This window comes from Diadema setosum, chromosome 19 (genome assembly GCF_964275005.1).
Source record: "Diadema setosum chromosome 19, eeDiaSeto1, whole genome shotgun sequence".
In the NCBI taxonomy this organism is placed as follows: domain Eukaryota; kingdom Metazoa; phylum Echinodermata; class Echinoidea; order Diadematoida; family Diadematidae; genus Diadema; species Diadema setosum.
The window spans coordinates 9,381,045-9,402,479 of record NC_092703.1 but is presented as its reverse complement, the minus strand read 5'-3'; the positions used below and the strand labels follow the sequence as shown (position 1 = coordinate 9,402,479).

The following is a 21,435-nucleotide window of genomic DNA, read 5'->3' as shown; positions in this document are numbered from 1 at the left end:
TCTTACACTCATCATACAACATGACACTTGCTAATAGTTGGCACTGATAACATTAGGACCTAACTTGTACTTGGAACAGCTACTGTAAAAGCTGTTCTTTGCAAATCACTGTTGGGTCACCAATTTAACAACACACAAAAATATCACAGAAGGACAGGCTTTAGTGCACTTATAACCTCGGTGTTGAGTCACGAAAACAATATCTCCCAAGAATGTCTGTGACCTCCTCATTCATAAAAATATCTGTATATGAAAACACCAGCTTTTACAGTGTACCATATAAAACAACATAGATAATTCTATAATAGAGTCCAATGCATTTGAAAACGTCACAGAAAATCAACTAAAAAGCTGTGATTGTTCACATAGAGGGCGTAACAAGTCTAACATTATTCATTGTTTTCACAAAAAGATGGGACAAGATGAACTCATTTTTCTATAAATGGCTGTGCATAGTTAACATAATAGAGTACAGATAAATAGCCACTACCGTACCCCATCCCCATTCCATCTGTCATCCCCCCCCCCCCGCCCCTGCCAATCACCTCCATACAATACACGTAGAACCACGCACATGAATCAAAACAAAGAATACATTAAGTAATATCAGATAAGATCACATGATGATAAGAGACAATTCACGTTGCTCTTTAAAGTTGAATTTCACATTACCTCTTTGTTTTGTTTTTTAGTACTTCGGTTGTTTTTTTTTTAATCTGACTAGCAGATGATTTAAGTGGGCATTCAGCCTAAGAAAGAAAAGGAAAGAAGGAGATAGAGAGAGAGAAAGACAGAAGAGAAGACAGACAGACAGACAGAGAAAGAGAGATGGATACGGACTTGCATTTAGAAAAAACGATGGACGCATGCAACCAAGCACACACGCTCCCTGGGAACTGACTGCTGGTCTAGGTAGCACTGTCCATCAGCGCCAAGAGGTCGTCGCCCTTGCTGGTCACACCTCCGGCCTCGGGGATGGACATGTCGCCCATTATCCTGCTCAGCTCTTCACTCGTCTGATTCTGGAAGTGAGCGACAGGTTGTGGAAAGAGAGAGGAGAGTAAGGATAGTCTCTCATCAGCCCAACCATCACTGACATACACAAATTGACTCCAATTACTGTGAAAGCAGAAATTTCCGTGTGCATGCAACTTTCGAAAATTTCTGTGTGCATGAAACTTTCGAAAATTTCCTGAGGAGGCAGGATTCATGAAAGTCAAATGCATGCCAGAGGTTTCACCTACACAATCAGCAGTGAATGCCAGTGGCAATTCCTGAAAGTTTCATGTGGCGAAAAAAAACCTGTTGGCTCCAATTCATGAAAGTTTCATGCTGTGAAAATTTCTGGTTTTACAGGAGATCACTACAACTGACTACACACTGCTTAAAACGTCTATGGTATTTCTAAAAGTGACTGTAAGAGTGACGGTTGTTTGACCAACTGAAAGCTAGCAAGGACCTGACTGCGTAGTCTGCCTCATCAATGGGGGAAAATAAACATAATAAAACTTTTAATGAACAACAAACTGAAGAAACAAAGAAAGAGAAAGACAGATGATGATTTATAACAAGGCAGGTTCTGAAAAGGACTATCATTCACAAGGTCCCTGTTTGAGTCTGCTGTTGCCGGCTCTTGTGCCCTTAAGCAGGGCTCAACATTTATAGCAGTGGCCTGGTGGCCCAGGGCCGATGAAAACTGATGCCGGGCCACCAAATTTCAAAGAAGGCTATTTTTGGGTGGTCCAATTGGGCACTTAAGAATGAGAATGGATTGTTACGTTTCAGCTTATTTTAGGTCATTACGTTTCTTTTTCCTGCCACCAAAATTTTAGATTTAAAGATTTTAGTAGCCCAAACGGGCCACTAAAGAAAAAAAGTTAGTGTCGAGCCCTGCCTTAGGCAAAGCACTTCATCTTCACAGTGCACTCCTTTGGTGGGGACGTGAATCTGTTGGTCCCAAGGTTTGCTTTCTTACAAGTATTCACTGCTCCCTTAGCAGCCATGTTAAAGGGACTGTACAGTACTGGTTGAGGTGGGAATTCATGTTTTGAACATTCCTAAGTGAGATAATGAAAAGCCTCTTATGAAATATGAAAGAGCATGTAATTTTAAGAAGAATTCAACGTTTATTTGATGAAAATCGGTTTTCAAATGGCTGAGATACCCAAAAAAGTGATAATACTAAAAGGCGACATGCCACAACTTTATTAGGATCTCTTTGTTTCACCTTGTTTTTGGATATCTCAGCCATTTCAAAACCGATTTTCATCGAATAAACTTTTGATACCCCTTAGAACTGCATGCTCTTTGACATCTCATAGAGTGGTTTCTGAATATCTCGCAAAATGTTAAAAGCTAAATCCTCACCTCGACCAGAACTGTACACACCCTTTAAACAAATCATAACTTAACTCTTTATGTGCCATAGCTCAACTCAGTCGGAGGCATGCCAAGTTTGCATATTTCGCTCAAACGCCCAAACTGATTGATAAATCACCAAATGCTCCATTACAATGAAAGCTTCACTCACGATCCCATTCCTCTCACATGTATCTTGCATTGTGTGGTGATTGAATATCAAGCAGTGATCCCTATTGGTTTTTCGAGTATAAAATTCTAAAAGTTTTTGTCACTCTTTTATGTGCAAAAGTCATGCCTGGACAAAATTGTAGTTACTGGTCATTTGAATTAAAACAATCATAGATTTGTCATAAAATTCACATCAAGTCAATGCTCCATATTTTCTTTACAACTTTGCTTATTGCATTATTGTCCAGTAAAACAAAAATCCATAAAAAGTTACATTAGAATGAAATACAGAATGTTTCACAAGGCATACCTGCATTGCAGTCTCAGAATAATGTTGCACACTGTGGCGCATAAGGAGTTAAGTAATTCAAAACAAGGAGATGAGAAGGGGAAGCAAACCTTTGAGGCATCAATCTTTATGACCTTGACATCGTACATGTCTGGTGGTGGACGGGTTGCAGCAAATTTCCTGTTGTGCGAAAAAACATACAAGGAAAAAAAAATTAAAGGCAGGTACAGACTGTACATATATGTTGGCAGCAAAGGCTGCCAACATTATGCACAGCATTGTAGTATTTAGAGTGCGAAATAGGCTGTAAGAGAAACGTGTAGGGAAAAAGAGTACTTCTTTAATGAAACAGGCAGTATTTGGGGGTTTTAAAATATCAACAAAAAAAGTAACAGTTGGCATCTGTGATACTAAAACAAAACTAAAGTTTCTGAATGTCACAAATGTCATACATACAGTAAAAACATAATCATTCCACACAGCTGACATTTGACCTGTGCCTGGCAATAACTTATCTGGGATTCATGGAGTGAAAAGGTTTAAAGGCACATGGTCCCGGTGGTTTAGTCGAATGCGTACGCGGGCGCACGGCGCAAGCTTCCTTTAGAGACCTACGCTGTCGACTCCTCTTTAGCGCTTACGCCGTGACCCACTTCCTCGAGTCCGAAGAAGTCCGATCCACTGTAGTCAGTGGTCCCATCACAGTTCGGCTCATGATTCGGCTGAGGGGGATGACAGCTTTAGCAAACTTCTTTTGTGATGTCATAATAAGAAGCACATATGCACGTATCCTAGCATTACTACAGACTGCACGATGCGCAGAGAAGACAACGAAGGCAACGTTACTTAGCAACACCTACGCACTTTACTCTTGATGACAGCTCAACTTCGGTAATCTTCGTATCAATGCTAACAGTGATCGGCAGTATCATCAACAGCGCCCTCTACACTACCGGGATTATGCGCCTTTAAATACTGATCTTTGAGATCAGGAACCCAGAAGACAACACTGATCAGATTTTCTTTCAATGATGTCAATTAGTGATGAGCGCCCCAATTCTGTTACAAGGTGTTTCCTCCTTCCTCGCCCCCTCCCCATATTATTGCCAGAAAAGGTGATGAAAAGGCATGCCTCTGAACTGAAAATGCCGGAACTACATATACACGTACGTGGGGTACAGAGTCATAAACAAATGGCAACCTAACAGCCTGGTAACTTACAGCTAAGAGCATGGGCATATGAAGGTTAAGGACATTTTCATGACAGATGGTGTACAAATGGTGTACCCTGCACTCAATAACTTCTGGCTATCAGAAATTTTAGCACAATCCACAGGGCAGCTTGGAAAAGAGCAGAGTATTAAAGTGCTCAAAAAAAAAACAAAAAAAAAAAAAAAACAACTGCAACTAACAAAACAAACCAACAACCTCTGTGTGTGTTTTTTGCTTTTGTTTTTGTTTCTTTTTTTTTTTTTTACATAAATAAACTCTAGCATCAACCCCTCAAAACCAGAGCTGCCCCAGGGAGGAGTGATGAAATGGATAGGGTGCTTTACTAGAAACCAGAAGCTCCATCACCGGGGGCTCAACTCACTCTTCCTCCTCGTCCGTGTTGAACATGTTGATCCTGAAATCCGTCTCCTTGCTCACAGCCTTCTTCTCCACGGCGCCCATGAGATGAGCCAGTAGGTTCAGCTCTGCCTTCACCATGGGGTTGGGGTTGGCCGACGCCTGGGGGTCAAAGGTGGAAACAGGGAGACTGTAAAACCAGAAGTTTTCACATGCATGATGTCATGAATATGTATAAATGCAAATCAAAGTATGCATGATTTGTTCCAGGAAGTCCATGTGGTGGGAAGATTCAAGAGAGAGAAAGATTGCACACATGGCGCTCGAGGGAATAGAGTCGTGTCTTGTCATTTCCTCCAAGATGATTGCTACTGTTGTGGCTTTACTAATGTTGACTGTCTAAGAAATGGTGTGTGTGTGTGTGTATGTGTGTGTGTGCGGTCGATCATATACATCTCATCCTTGAGGTCCTAACAATGAAAATTTTGTAAGGAGTCAAGATTCACAAAAGCAAAAGGCACGCCAAAGGTTTGGTCTACACAATGCATTGAATGGCAGTGACAATTTGCAAATGTTCCATGTTGCACAAAAGGCCATCGGCTCCAAGTTGCAACGGTTTCATACCGCAAATATTTCAGGTTTTACATTAGTAACATGGATATTCATCATCATTATCATGACCATCATCGATATAACACTACTGGTAATAAAATACTTTCCATATTAAACTGAATGATGATGATGACTATGGTTATGAAGATGGGGATGACATTAATGATAATGATACCGGTAATTATGATACAAATCAACTAAAATTATGTTATAAATAATGATAAGAATGATACAAAATAATTACACTAACACCAAATGTTATGGCAAGAAAAAGCAGGAGAAGAAAGAGAAGAAGAAGAAGAAGAAGAAGAAAAGAAGAAGAAGAAGAAGAAGAAGAAGAAGAAGAAGAAGAAGAAGGAGGAGAAGAAGAAGAAGAAGAAGGAGAAGAAGGAGGAGAAGAATGAGATGACAATAGGAACGATGATGAAGAAGAGTAAGTGAGGAAGAGGATTGAGCAAAGGAGGAGACGATGGAAAAAGGACTGACAGACTTGGGTGGTAAGATACAAGAGTTCTCCACCAAACTATCAAAAGCATACAGTGGACTCCCGTTATAACGAAATGCTCGGGACCGGCAGTTTTCTTTCGTTATAACGAAATTTCGTTATATCCGAACAAATACAATATATAACGAAAACAAGGAACCACGTATAATATCATATTATGTTTGCTGAATACTCATCATACACTGCAAAGCTATGTGAAATGTGATGGGATAACTGTATTACAATAATAAACGCAAGTTCCCCTCAGAAACTGTGTGTGACACAAGGAGCGAACACACAGTGGTGTGAAGCGTTCACCCATGCAGAGACGCTATAAAATGCTTGTTCCGCTACGTATTTTCGAAAGCAATTCACATTTCGTTATAACGGAGCACATTTCTCTTGTTTTTCTTTGTCTGTGGCGCTCGGAAAAGACTTCGTTATAACGGAAATTTCGCTATAACCGTGTTCGTTATAAGCGAATTTTGTAACATAGACTTTAATGGTGATAATTTTGGGACCAGAAGATTTACTTCGTTATAACGAAATTTCGTTATAACCGTGTTCGTTGTAACCGGAGTGCACTGTACATGAAAATAGTGTTGTGTAGCGGTGTTGCTACTCAGGACTGGTTTAGCTTATGATTGGCTAAATCTACCTGCCAATTACAGTTGTTATGACTACAAGAGGAGTGGTGATCGGACCGGTCTTACCGTACAAGATTTCTCAGAAATAGATGAGGGAGAATGTGGCTTTCATCTTCTCAGTAGTTGTTTGGATTTGGTGAGCAAAATGGGAGAGTAATGATGATCACATGATTACCAAGAGAAGGACCAATGATTGAGTGACTGATAAATGAAGAACAGAGAGAATGAAAGTCTCTTTGTTCTATCCGAGTAAACTGATAAGATTTATGGGAGGGTGGCTAGTTGTAAAATGAAGAGGGCATTCAACTCTCCTCTTGAAACAAAGTTAAACTAAATATCTGTCTGCTGGAGAACATCATAACCATTCCAGGGTAGAGTGGGTGACTCACCTGTTCGGCCGATGCCTTGGACTTGCTCTTGCTTGATGCGTCGTCCATCACTGTGGCATCGCTGGTCTTTGCCGAGTTGTACATGTTGCGGCCGAGCTTGATGACCCGGTCGCCTTCCAGGTCGAAGCAGCCCTCCTTGGGAGAAGCGACGTACTTGTCCTGGACCGAGAACTCCTCCGTCTCCACCTGTTTGCCATCTTTGTTGAAATATCTGATGTATATCAGCAACAAAAGAAGAAGACAAAAAAAAAAAAGAAAGAAAAGAAGGTAGATTATTAAAAGGAAGAAAATAGGCTTCAGTCTTAACCTTAGATTCACACTCTAACACATCCGGCAGCTCAAAGATGTTATGATACTTTCCCCCAAATTTCTATGTACTGAAATACAAACAAACAAATCCCTGGAATAACAAGTTTGCATCAACATTTTGAAGAATCCCTTCAAAGATGACATATCAGAACATTCCATAATTTATTACTGAGTTTATCTGTCACTAAAAATGATTTACAATCATTGACATATCACAATCACCACAAATATTGGGGTTTTTTTAATCTCAAACTGTCTAGTCAGACTACGAAATATTTTCAAGTAAATGACAATTACATTTACATTTGAGACCTTATAACACCTCAAAAATTCTTCTTACAGCCAAGTTTAGCTTTGAACAAACAAATTGCGAAGTCTTGTCTTGGAATATAATTTGTAACTAGAAATGTCGCTATGGCGACTGATGCCTCCGCCATAATGCATGATTCTCCCAATAGGCATATAGTACAATGTCTTCACAATGTGTGATCCATGACAGTTTCACATAACTGGCAAAATATTGAAATGACAGGTTTGTCAGAAATGTCTTGAACTGGGTTTGCTATAATTTTCTAAGAGTGCAGGTGCACATATTTGGGGAATTTTGGGAAAGTTTATGCAATGAGTAATTTCCAAGGTACGAAGAAAGAGTGTGATGACGGTACAAAATTGGGGGGGGGGGGGGGCATTGAAACCTGGCCTTTGACCCTTAACCTTTGACCTTCTGGCTGGAAATTTCCCGGAGAATCTCCATTAGGTAATGCATGTATTAAGTTTTGAAACTAATAATGCAAGCATTGCATATACTAGTATATGAGGGAAATACTAAGTAAAATTTTGAGGAGTTGACCTTGACCTTTGACCCCTGACTATTGACCCATGACCCCTAAATTCCCTAGATAATCCCTGCCAGACAGTACATGCATATGTACCAATTTCCACGAAGATACATTGAAGCATTTGAGAGAAAAGTAATATTGCAACATTTTCACCTAACCTTTGACCTTTTGACCTTTGACCTTATGACATGAAACTCTCTCTGGAGAATCTTTACGCAGTAGTACATGTCCACACCAAGTTTCAAGAAAATACCTTCGGGCACTGCATAGATATGGGGGAAATTGCAACATTTGTAGCATTTGACCTTGACCTTTTGACCTTTGACCTCTTACCAATGTCACTAAAATCTACTCCACTAATTGTCCAATCATACATCATCCTTGGACCAAGTTTGGTGAAAGCTGGTTCATCCAGTTTTCAGTTATCACGTAAACAGATAAATTTTAGAATTTGACCTTGATCTTTGACCTTTGACCTCTGTCCGATTTCACTGAAAAACTAATCAAGTAATTGTCCCATCATACATCATCCTCCAACAAAGTTTGGTGAAATTTGCTCCATCCAGTCTTGAGTTATCGCGTAAACGGATACAATTTCATGATTTGACCTTGACCTTTGACCTTTGACCTTCAGCCGATTTCACCCAAAATCTAATCAAATAATTGCCCCATCATACTTCATACTTGGATCAAGTTTGGTAAAATTCCAGTAAATATTACTCAAGTTATCGCGTAAACGAAAGCGGACGGACGGACAACCCGAAAACATAATGCCTCCGGCACCACTTCGTGGCGGAGGCATAAAAATGGTATTTTCACCTAAACTGTAAATGACAATTACATTACATTTGAGACCTTATTTCACTTTAAAAATTCTTCTTGCAGTCAAGTTTAGGTTTGAACAAACAAATTGCTAAGTCTTGTCTTGGAATATAATTTAAAAGAATGTTATCTTCACCTAAACTGTAATTACATTACAGCTGCTAACAGTTCATTATTGTACCTAATTGTACTTTCAGACTCATTTTTTTTCACAGTCAAAGCCAGGTTTGAAAAAAAAAACACCAAACAAACAAACATTGTTGGGTCTCATCTTAGAATATTACGAAAAATATAATGCCACCAACAAGTGCTAAAGCAAAGCTTGATACAAAAGAAATTCTTCTTTGACCTAGCCATTAAAGTCAACTTCAAGACTCCTTGGAAATGCTTTTGGCAATCTCTAAGAAGATAGAGAAAACGTAAAATAATTTCTCATGTTTTACATTCACGTGGTTTGATTTATAAGCAGTCATTCCGAAACCATATATGCCATTTCAAAATTGAACTGGTAAAATTTAAAGTTTTCTCTGTGTATTTTTTCAATGCTATTTGGTTTGACTACAGCCCTCCCCTAACACAGGGCTCCACACTGACTTTTATTTTTGGTGGCCCAAAGGCAAACATCCGACCTTTTTTGGTGGCCCAATCAGGCCACCATATTCTTCATTTCTGAAAGTTTGGTGGCCCGACGTGCGTTTTTGGTGGCACCGGGCCACTGTTAGTGTCGAGCCCTGCCTAACATCTCACCTTATGGTCCCAGGTATCTCTGTACCATATGGAACAGCGCCACCAAGTGACAGAACAAAGCGCCCGTTGGAGCTCTGCACCTTTTCTTTGAGGAATATGGACACCTATGTCAAAAAAAAAAAGAAAAAAAAAGGAGAGAATGATGTTGTGCATTTAAAACTTCAGGCAAGACAGTGATAGTGATAGTATTAATGTTTCACGTACTGAAATCATACTAATACTGGAAATGGATTATATTTCTGAGATGCAATCTAACTTTGTTGTTCATAGTATTTACAGTGAGATTACAAACAAACAAAGACAGATGGCTCACAGTAAGATTCTATTTTTTTTTTTTTTAGTTTCTTTTTTTTTTCTTTCAAAACTCTCAAGATTGGCTGCGATATCCAGCAAGAGGGATACACTTGAAAGTTAGGAATCAACAGTGACAATCAATTGACTACAATTTGCTGAGAGAGTATTCCTAACAGGGAGTAGAAAGTGACAATGGTGCACAGTTTATAGAGAAACAGTGATGCCAATGATAACCTGCAACAATAATTGCAACAAAGTTTGATATTCACACTGGTAAAAAGGAGGGGTGGGGGAAAAAAAAAATCTTCAGTAGAAGTTCACAATGATGATAATGATGATGATGATGATGATGATGATGATGATTATTATTGTTAATTATCATCATCATCATCATAATAATAATAATAACAATAATAATAATAATAATAATAATAATAATAATAATAATAATAATAATGACAATAATAATAATAATAATAATAATAATAATAATAATAATAATAATAATAACAACAACAACAATAATAACAATAATAATAATAACTATAATAATAATAACCTTATGAATAGTTGCTTCAATGCTACAGTAGCATCACAGTTCAAGAGGTCCCTGACATCACTTTCAACCTATCTGCATGCATGCACATCACATCAAGGCTGCATTGAGCTTCATTTCAAAGTCATGATGTAAACACAGCAGTTGTAGGACTGCTAATTTGTACAAGTGTGGGACATGCTCACTGCATTCAGTCGATGATAATTAGCTTTGTGCAAATATGCGGGCATCCTCGCGGTATACATCCCCTGCTAATTGTTCCACTGTGTCTGCTGCGGACACCTTGAACAATGCCTGATTTGTCAGATATTGATTGGGTCTCCACTGCCCTCTTGTGGTGAGTGTCTATGCGCATTACTTGCCTGACCCATTTTACTTGATTGGCAGGAGGGGGACAGTACAATGCTCAATACAACCACTTTGTCTCTGCAGGGGCCCGGGCATATCAATGATGAAGCCACAACTATATGTCATCTGCTAATGGCCTTGACAGCGCCTCCTTGAGAGGCTGCGTTGCCATGGTAACGTGACAACTCGGGCGGTATTCAGGCGTTTCTAAAGGGCATCTCCTCTGATGGAGAGATGCCTACAGTACTGGGGAAAGGAAGCTTCTCCCTAGCTACGGATGCACGATGCCATTTTCTCCAGCTCATCTCACATTCGGCGATGCATGATACTAAGTATACATGCATTGCACATACAAGCCACAAGCCTCTGAATGTTTCTAAAAACAGTTACCATACATGAGGCTATAAAAATGCTGTGGATCATCATCAGCAAATACAGTGTGTGGGGAGGTTGCTTGATTTGTTTAAATACACTGTATGCTATAGAAGTGCATTGCCACACATCTCAGTGTACACTTTTATTAAAGGCTCGCAGCATTCAATCAGTTATTTCCATAACAAATTGAGCTGGAAATGCAATATGAGTTTGAAGAAAAAAAAAAAAAATCAGCATACTGTGCTACTACATACTGTAAAATATACACTGTATCTGTATACAGCATGGGGAAAATGCTTTTTTTTAGCTGATCTTACCAATACCTACACGCTATACAGTACAGCAGGTACAATTGTACATATTGAATGCAATACATTAATTAACAGTTTATTTGATCATTCAAACATTGCACAATGTTTGTACATCAAATAATGATACACCTTGTCCATGTGTTCAATCATGAATCAAATCTCAACAATGGTTCAATTACCTGGAATCTAACCCTCATGAAATTCAATGGGGGTTGGGGGGGGGGGGTGGGGGGTGTTAAATGACAAATTAGTTTGAAGGTACAATGTATGCCATTATAAAGAAAATGGCTGATAATTGAAATTGACTTACCCTGATATGCATGTCTTGAAAGAAACCTAGAAGTGTCTGTCGTATCAGCTGGAACTCCCCCACAGGGACAAACGCATATGTCTGTGGGGACAAAATGAAATGGCCATAACATTGGTTCAAACATAATTGATTTTATGATTTAAAGACACCACCGTGTGAATATGTACAATGTACCTACATGTAAAAGAGAAGGTACAATCCTGTGTTCAGTTCATGTGTTTGTGTTTTGTGCTACTTTTCATACTGCCCTGGAGAATATATTGTGACAGACTCCGAGTCATGAAGTATAGCACAAATCTTAATGTACAGTGTAGGTACACCTGTACATACACGTAGCTGTGATTGGCAGAAGGCCGCATTACATACATTTGAGGCAACTGCCTCTTATTGTACTTTTTATGTGAGAAGGGCACAGTGCAACGCTGTGCAAGGCATACAGTAGACTGTACCATATTTTGTAGTACAATTGCAGACCGACAAATGATAAGAGATCACAAGAGATGAAATGGAATATAATGTATAGTTAAAGGGATCGTATAGTTTTGGTTGAGACCTAATTTCAGGTTTCTAACATTTTTTGGTGAGATAATAAGAAACCTCTTATGAAATATGAAAGAGCATGTAATTCCATGAAGAATTCAACATTTCTTTGATGAAAATTGGTTTTGAAATGGCTGAGATATCCAAAACAGAGCGATTCTACTGAAAGTGTGGGAAGCACACTTTTTCACAATCGTTTCATTTTACTTTGTTTTTGGATGTTTCAGACATTCCAAACCCGTTTTTCGTCAAATAAACTTCTAATTCCTTTAAAATGGTATGCTCTGTACTATTTCATAAATGTTTTCTTGGTATCTTGCAAAAAGTTTAGAGCCCAATTCTCATCTCCACCAATACTGTACCATCCCTTTAATCTTAAAGTATTTTTTTGTTAAACGTGGATTTTCTGTAGCACTGCTTTCGTGATTCATTTATTAAAGACAAAAAAAGAGAGTATAATTTGATCACATACAAACTGTGAATGAGTGAAATACAACATGTACAATTGTAGGACAATAAAGAACAACACACTAGCATATTGTATTATCCTACTATCATACTGCAGATCCTTTTTTTCCTGGATAATTCAATTCAATTCAATTCAATTCAATTCAAAGTTTATTTCATTTTTCGACAAAACATATAAGTTACACTTCTTTTGACACTTCTTCTCTATTATTATCCTCTAAAAAAAAAAAAATAAGGAGACACATAGAAACTGTAGATCATCCTATCAGTTTTTCCAAGTATCTGCTGTTCAAAACTTTGATGAAAAAATATTACAAGACGAATTAAAATATACTTTCCTACAGAAAATCTGACAGGGCTAAAAAAATGAAGTAATTCATAAAATACAGAGCAAAAACTTCAATCAATTTGTAAAACATGACATTTCAATTTTCTGTGTTCAATCTTCCAGAAAACAATATAATATACTTTCCATGGAAAAATGTGACAGTATGTACAAATTGTTCCTTTACATTAATTAGGAGATGTGGCACAATAGACATATTTTCCTTTGGTGCGACTGAAAGGAAAAGCATCACCATTCCAAACTTAAACAATTTGAACAGTTTGACTTTCACCGCAAACCCTCAATGATATGGATGTCAAGGTACCTTGAGTAGCAGCCTGCACACCCCCTCCACCTGTCCCTTGATGGCAGGGTTGTGGGCCACAAAGACCCTGATGGCATCCATGTGATTGAGGGTGACCAGGAGGATATCCTTGGGTCTGAGGCACAGTGAAATCTGGTACTTGACCGCCATCGTCATCAGATCGTAGAGCTGGACGGGGGAGGAGATTGTAAATATGCAAAATTTTAAGTACAGTGAATTGTCTAAAAAAAAGTACAAGAAATCACGGGGCCAGCCACATGTTTGCCAATACTGTGAGAATCGTACACTTGTATGGTGAATAAATATATGGTGAATAAGGTTATATGTTTGCATAAATATATGCATGAAATAATGTCTTGTGTGACGGGTTTGTTTTCATTTTGTATTGCGTTAGAAAAAAAAATGTTGGATATTTGAATTAATCATTTATCTGTTTAACTGTCACATTCAAATCACACTGTGCTAAATTAGTTCATTCAATTGACTTGGTATCTAATTTTATGTATGAAAAAGAAATTCAGAAATAAAATAAAATAAAATCAATCAATCAATCAATCAATCAATCAATCAATCAATCAAAAGTGTTTCATTCCATTCAGTATCACACTCAAGTCCAGTCTGCACAAAGCTTGATGTGTTCACTGACTGTTCTAGGGTAGGGTTGAAAAAAAAAAATAAAGTAGTTGTGATTGCACACTCTGGTATTAACACTCATCTCTGACACACTGCACAAGATTTCACATTACTTCACACAAGTCACTCTTTAATAGAGAGACTCACAAGTGGCTTAATGCATATCATGGACTTACAACTTACTTTTGTACATTAAAGCTAGTACAGTATCTCACCAACGGAGACGTCTCCGCGACATCTCCAACTTATCAGTCGCTGCAGTCGCAGAGACGTCTCCAACATACTGTAAAAATGTCTTGCGGTCTCACCAAGGAGACGTCTCTGATACCGTATCAGGACAACTCCCCCGGAGGACTAGTCCCCCGGGGACCACTCCCACCTGACAGCTCCCCCGGAGGACTACTCCCCCGGAGGACGTCTCACCCGGGGGACAACTCCCCCGGGGGACAACTCCCCCGGGGGACAACTCCCCCGGGGGACAACTCCCCCGGGGGACAACTCCCCCGGGGGACAACTCCCCCGGGGGACAACTCCCCCGGGGGACAACTCCCCCGGAGGACAACTCCCCCGGAGGACCACTCCCCCGGAGGACCACTCCCCCGGGGGGCAACTCCCCCGGGGGACAACTCCCCCGGGGGACAACTCCCCCGGAGGACAACTCCCCCGGAGGACAACTCCCACCTGACAACTGCCCCGGGGACGTCTCCGGGATGACAATCCTATAACTGAACAGAGATGTTTCTTATTCGTGTCCTAGAAATTAAAATTCAATTCATCTGTGTAAAAACAGTATTCTTTTTATACAGAATTTAAATTAAAGTTAACGTTACCTAAGACACGTCCATCTTTATAACAAAGTTTTGGAAATCTCAGCACAAAGTTTTTACTTTTGTACACGCTACATGTAATGTCAAAAAAAAGTAGAAACGCAGGTCCATTTTATCACTGAAAGTTGGTCAAGAGATAAACACATTGACGGAAACACGCTTTTGAGGGGAGAGTTCATTCCTTAGCATGTACCTGTTATTCTTCATTATTCTATAATATTTTAAGAAGTCCATTCTTTGATGATTTTCCTTTTCTTTTTGCAATTCATGATTATGATAAGGAATATGTTAAATGAAAGAAAGATATCATTCAGAGGGGTGAAGGCTCAAAGTTTTCAGTTTCTTCAGTTTGTCTCCCTCTACAAAGGAATATGTTGTTAGAAATACCCTTTTAATGGGGTTATGATTTTCATCTTAGATTCTTATGATAGTTACTATCCTATATGTCACTGTCAGTAATACTTTATTGTGCAATTTTCGTTTGTTATGTTGACTGTGAATTTATCTGAACATCATTACAATTCTTAATGTCGGAGAAATAATTGACAGAAAAAAATATGAATATTCTGTGCCTGAAAAGACTTGAACGTGTAAAAAGGTAATATCTTCCAACAGCCCTGGGAAAGCACACCCGCATGACCAACAGAAATCTCTCAACCACTGAAAGATGGGATGATTCGAGTTTCAATTAATTGAAAATTGAGTTCTGTTTCACACAGTTTTATTTGATAACGTTTGAACATGAAAAACAAAAACAAACAAAAAAATGTCTAGCGTAAGAGTAATTGAAGTTAGTATGCAAACAACACTTTTGCACGTAATGGTATACCGGAGATTGTGGTATCAGATAATGGTACACAGTTTACAAGTGACCAGTTCAAAGAGTTTGCTTGTCAGTACCAATTCAAGCATGTCACGTCTTCATCACTTTCTACATAGCAATGGGAAAGTTGAAAAGACAGTACAAATCGCAATGTCTAATGAAAAAGGCAATGAGAGATGGAACAGATCCAGGTTTGGCATTTCTTGACTATCGGAACACACCGATCTATGGGCTAGATGCTAGTCCTGCACAATATTGTTGATGCAGAGGAGGACAAGGACCACCCTGCCAACAGCTAGTCAGCTGCTGAAACCAAAAGTAATAAAGAATGTGCAAACAAAGCTGACCAAGAAACAAAAGTGCAGTAAAATTACTTTGATCGAAGCGAAAAGCGTTGTTGTTTCAAAGACAAAGTTTCCAAGAAGTTGCATAGTGGAATGTAAAGGAAAAATGCTCTGTCAAAACAGAATTGACATCAGAAGAGGTACAGCGGAAAACAATCCTTAATGCAACAAAGCTAGATAACTCAACATAATATCGTATCACAAGATCAGGTCAAAAATATGGACCACTGTAAAAACTTATCTGTTTTATAGGATAGATACCGGAATTTGACGGGAAATGAAATGACAATGATCACGGGATTGTGATAATGTTTAGATGTTAAACTATTCATCTGGAGAGTAGAGTTGGTTACATTTTGAGTGCAATAAAAGTGTTTCATCTAACTTATCAAAAGTAACAGCTTTGTCGATTATTATAAGAGAAACAATGATTAACGTTTCTTCAAAGACAAAAATAACACATTTCTAAAAGTGAACAAAAGTACAGTTTACAAAACAATCACAAGTATTCCTCCAAGTGTGAAGAGCGAGATTGAACTTACGTCGTTATAAGAGTGCGTTGTAATGTGTCATACAAAGCCGTGATATATCAATATTGAAGTGAAGTGTCACTCACTTTACAAGTATCAGTAATGTTTGTGTTTATAAGATGTGTTGCTATGATTACACATGTAGTAAAGTTGAATGTAAGATATAAGATATGGCAAGTTAAACACGCCCATACAAGACGTATTTCCATTATTACTCAAATAGGACAAGTATATTGTGTGAACAACGTATCAATTGCCATGATAATCCTAAAAAGACAATGGCTTATTAATTAAGTTTCAGTGGTAGTTGATAAATGAAAAAATCTGTGTGAAAAAGAGAAACGTAACTTTTCTAAAAAAAAGGGAGATGCCAAATGTTTGAAATTAGTACAGTTTGAACGCAGAGACTAGTGCCTAGCTATGCAGCACCAACCAATCCCCACAGAGCTGATGCAGTTGCTATGCTCTATAGTTACCCCTCTCGAGAAACCCCGGAGGTAGATGTACTACCTCAGCAAACTTCCTTACTTGCACCCAAGACCTAGAAGAATAAAAACATATCAACCTATCACCTGCGTGTTAACGAAATGTGCACATATACTTTTTGACCAGTGTCCGTTTCTTCCCTTGGGCATCCGATGCAATCGATATCGCTAAAGCATCTGCATTGTTCAAACTCGTCATGATTGTAATACAACAAATTACTGCCAAGATCGTGTGCTTATTCTGACTGATTAAAGAAACAACTAAGGAACTCTCTAAATAACAGGCTAAATATTACAGTCGTCATCCCTTGATATCTCTTAGAGATGGGCTAAAGAGGATGACATTTTCAGAACATGCTCATCACACCTTAGTTTGATGACTTTGTGCCTACTGACACCATTTTTGAAAAAGAAAAAAAAAGAACGAAAAATGCGAAATCCAGGTTGCCCCGGCCGAAAAGCTGGTCGCCGTTTCGGCTTTAAAAAGACATTTCTGGTTATAACTCGGCTATTTTTTGGTCAATTGTGATGGTTTTGGTGTCTAACCCCATGTTTTGGGGGTCAAGGAAATGGATTATAATGATAATTTTAGTGTAAAACCTAATCTTCCACATGATACTAACCTTTTACCCATATTTAGGCATAAAATTTCCTTGCCTTTTACCCCTACCCCAACTGCCATTTTTTGCATTTTTTCTGTATTCTTTCAAGTAGTATTGACTACCATACTCTTAATAACAAGTTCTAGCTATCAATCTGGTGTTTTCTACCAACAATAGTACAGCAAGGGTTATGTTATACGTGTGTCATGCAGATACCGGTATGTGGCTGGTGCATTCAGGATGCATGGTAACTGTACAACCAGTGCTAATACCGTTTCTGCATTATAGTGCCTAATGCCGGTTGGAAGATATTACCTTTTTACACGTTCAAGTCTTTTCAGGAACAGAATATTCATATTTTTTTCTGTCAATTATTTCTCCGACATTAAGAATTGTAATGATGTTCAGATAAATTCACAATCAACATAACAAACGAAAATTGCACAATGAAATTACTGACAGTGACATACAGGATCCTGGAATCTAAGATAAAAATCATAACCCCATTAAAAGGGTATTTCTAACAACATATTCCTTTGTAGAGGGAGACAAACTGAAGAAACTAAAAAAAACTTGAGCCTTCACCCCTCTGAATGATTTCTTTCTTTCATTTTACATATTCCTTATCATAATCATGAATTGCAAAAAGAAAAAGAAAATCATCAAAGAATGGACTTCTTAAAATATTATAAAATAATGAAGAATAACAGGTACATGCTAAGGAATGAACTCTCCCCTCAAAAGCGTGTATCCGTCAATGTGTTTATCTCTTGACCAATTTTCAGTGACAAAATGGACCTGCGTTTCTACTTTTTTTCGACATTACATGTAGCGTGTACAATGGTAAAAACTTTGTGCTGAGATTTCAAAAACTTTGTTATAAAGATGGACGTGTCTTAGGTAACGCCAACTTTAATTTAGATTTTATTTAAAAAGAATACTGTTTTTACACAGATGAATTTAATTCTAATTTCTATATAGGACACACACACACACACACACACACACACACAAATCTCTGTTCAGTATGGGATTGTCCCCCAGGAGACGTCCCCGGGGCAGTTGTCCTCCGGGGGAGTTGTCCTCCGGGGGAGTTGTCCCCCGGGGGAGTTGTCCTCCGGGGGAGTTGTCCCCCGGGGCAGTTGTCCTCCGGGGGAGTTGTCCCCCGGGGCAGTGGTCCCCCGGGGGAGTTGTCCTCCGGGGGAGTTGTCCTCCGGGGGAATTGTCCTCCGGGGCAGTTGTCCCCCTGGGGAGTCGTCCTCCGGGGGAGTCGTCCTCCGGGGGAGACATCCTCCGGGGGAGTAGTCCTCCGGGGGAGACGTCCTCCGGGGGAGTTGTCAGGTTGGAGTAGTCCCCGGGGGAGTTGTCCTCCGGGGGACAAGTCCTAGACCCCTCTGATACAAGTTATGGCAAATGTCAAAAAATTTCGAATAGAGGAAGCCGTTGCAGGATCACCTGACTTGATCTAGGCAGAATGTCAAAGTAGGTCAAACAGTGTCAAATAGAGTCGCAGAGACGTCGCGGAGATGTCTCCGCGACCTCTCACCAGTTTTTTTGGTCTCCAGCAGGTCTCGGCAACGTCTCTGAGACGTCTCTGAGACGTTGCGGATATGATTAGTCTCCGCGACGTCTCCGCGACTGATGGAGACATCTCGGAGACGTCGCGGAGACTTCGCGAAAAATCGAACATGTTTAAATTTCTTGCAACTGGCGACTAATCGGAGACTCTGTAATTTTCAGGAGACGTCTCGTAAATGTCCCGGGGATGTCTCTGCAACTAGCAAAATCTAGAGTCGCGAACTAGTCGCAAACTAGTTTCAAGCCCGGTGAGATACCCCCTTTATCCCATAGATTCACTCTATGTGGGCTTCAATGTCTGAAACCTTGCATAGCACAATTCATCATAATACTTTATGACTACTAGGATTAAAAAAAAATGCTGTGCACACACACACACACACACACACACAGAAATACATGTAGCAGTGGAAAAAAGAAGAAAAAGTTCATCTACAGCGTATGAGGAGTGGTGTTTCCACCTACTCATCTCTAATTAAGGTAATGAGCAAACTGCTGAGCAGAAGTGACATGCTACTAGGTCCGTCGCAAGGCTGTGGAATATATCAATTCGTTGTTGTTTTTTCTTTCTCTTTTCACAAGGGCAATGAAAGCATTGGCCTTGAGCTAGACACGCATGGTTAACACAAGTACCAAGTAGCTGCAGCTTTCATCAACTGCACTAATCATACAGTATTCACTTCAATCTCATTAACCTGGAAAGTCAAGGTTTAATTCACCACGCAGAACTGTATAAAAAAAAATGCAACAGTAGGCCCGTTCACAAACAACGAAAATCGAAATTTCAATCGCGATCCAAATTTCGATTTTTTTTTCGACCATTCATACACAGGGAAAAATCGCACTTCGCAGCAAGGAAAGAATGATCAGTGGCCAAACTGCGCATGCGCGAATCTTGCATGACCGAAGACTGACCCCGCCGCAGTCCCAATAGAGTTTCGCACGCGCTACGAACGACGGGATTAAAAATACCGATTTCCGAATCTCGATCGCGCTCACACACACGACGCTTGGCAAAATAATCGCGATTATTCTGAAAAATCGCACTAATAGTGCGAGTTGGATCGCGATAAGGATCGCGGTAATTAGTGAAATTTTTCTGTCCACACTGGAAAAAATTTCGAAATTTTGATCGCGATAAGAAAATCGATTTTTAAATCGCACTTTTTCCCTTGTGTGTGAACGGGCCTAGTATTGCTCTCATTCGCTTTGTTTTAGATGTTTTAGACGCTGATCAAGGCTACAAGTTTGCTACATACAGTGTACAGTAGTGCATACTCTGACAGGGACAGGTCTTTATTATGAAAGAGTTGCAAATACTCTCTGTGCAGTGTACTGTATCAACATTATGCTCTGCTGTCAAGAAATAAATATTGTTCTTGTTCTTTGTGTGCCTACAGTATTTTACTTGATTTTTTTTTTTTTTTGCTTCAAAAGAGAGTAATATGTAAAATAATCAAAACAAACAATCTGTGTACAATGTAGTGTTGAAAAATCAGTACTGTGATTTAATAGACATTGCAAAGTTATTGAGTGGTAATCATTTGAAATCATGATTTGTAACTTCACCAGTGGAATTCCTCTAGACAGTATTCATAGCAATTCATTTTAATTCAGAATGCAGTATTTCACACTTGGGTAGATCTGTTTCTTTAGAAAAAAAAATATGACACTGTTACAGTGTAGCAACAAGGTGTAGGTCTGTATTCAGCAAACATAAAATACATCACATTGAACATGTACCGTACAACTGTATCAACTTCAGGGGGAAAAAGGAATAATTTTGTTTTCCATTACTGGAGTGAAGGAAATTGCTTCTCCTTTGAAATAAAGATTTTCATAAAAGTGCAATCTGTCAAATCACTCCTCCATATGTGGACTGCATCATCATTCCATAAAGTCCATATATATGGGTAATTTTGGTGCAGAATTGAATAAGATTAAAGAATTTATTAAAGTGGCAACCTTAAATCTCACTGCATAATCCTGTATTGGATAAGATTCTAATTGTTTTGATGAAAATGACATAAGATCTGTACAAAATCAGAAAGAGATTTCAATCAATCTTCTTCAGTCTTCTTCAATAATTAAAGAACCAGTTGTACAATTGTTACACCATTGAAGTGTGAAAAGGCTTTTGGAAATGTAGTACGGTCCCCATAAAAAATGAACGACAAGTGGTCACATGAAGAGATTTGTTTTATCTGGTAGACTGTATTTATGAAACACTAACAGAGAATACGAGTTTACATTATTGTAAAAGTGAGAAGTTTCGTACTAGGAGTAATTTTTTGCACTCAGCCTGCTAAGATGAATTCCACTTGTTTTTAATTCTGTGGAATCAAAATTGAAACTAGTTTTGCATATATACGGTAAGCAACAAAATTTGCCTGCTTTTATTTTCGCACTACTTTCATGTTGCATAAAATGCTTGAAAATTTTCACTATTTAGTATTACAGCACAACAAAACAATACAATTCCAGTTTCCATGCAAATTGCCCATCTCTGTGTACATTCCTTTTTG

The 21,435-nt window shown here is 38.9% G+C and overlaps 1 protein-coding gene across 1 annotated transcript in view; it reads right to left on the bottom strand.

Moving 5' to 3' along the window:
• Positions 1 to 744: 744 nt before the first annotated feature.
• LOC140243062 (protein OSCP1-like) overlaps positions 745 to 21,435 on the bottom strand; it is a 32,696-nt gene continuing 12,005 nt past the window's right edge. The window contains exons 3-9 of the mRNA XM_072322799.1: positions 13,089 to 13,256; positions 11,431 to 11,511; positions 9,237 to 9,340; positions 6,520 to 6,730; positions 4,413 to 4,549; positions 2,929 to 2,998; positions 745 to 1,022 (exon numbers count right to left, since the gene is read on the bottom strand). Coding sequence (XP_072178900.1) covers positions 909 to 1,022; positions 2,929 to 2,998; positions 4,413 to 4,549; positions 6,520 to 6,730; positions 9,237 to 9,340; positions 11,431 to 11,511; positions 13,089 to 13,256 — 885 coding nt within the window. The 3' untranslated portion in view covers positions 745 to 908. The remainder of the gene's footprint in view (positions 1,023 to 2,928; positions 2,999 to 4,412; positions 4,550 to 6,519; positions 6,731 to 9,236; positions 9,341 to 11,430; positions 11,512 to 13,088; positions 13,257 to 21,435) is intronic.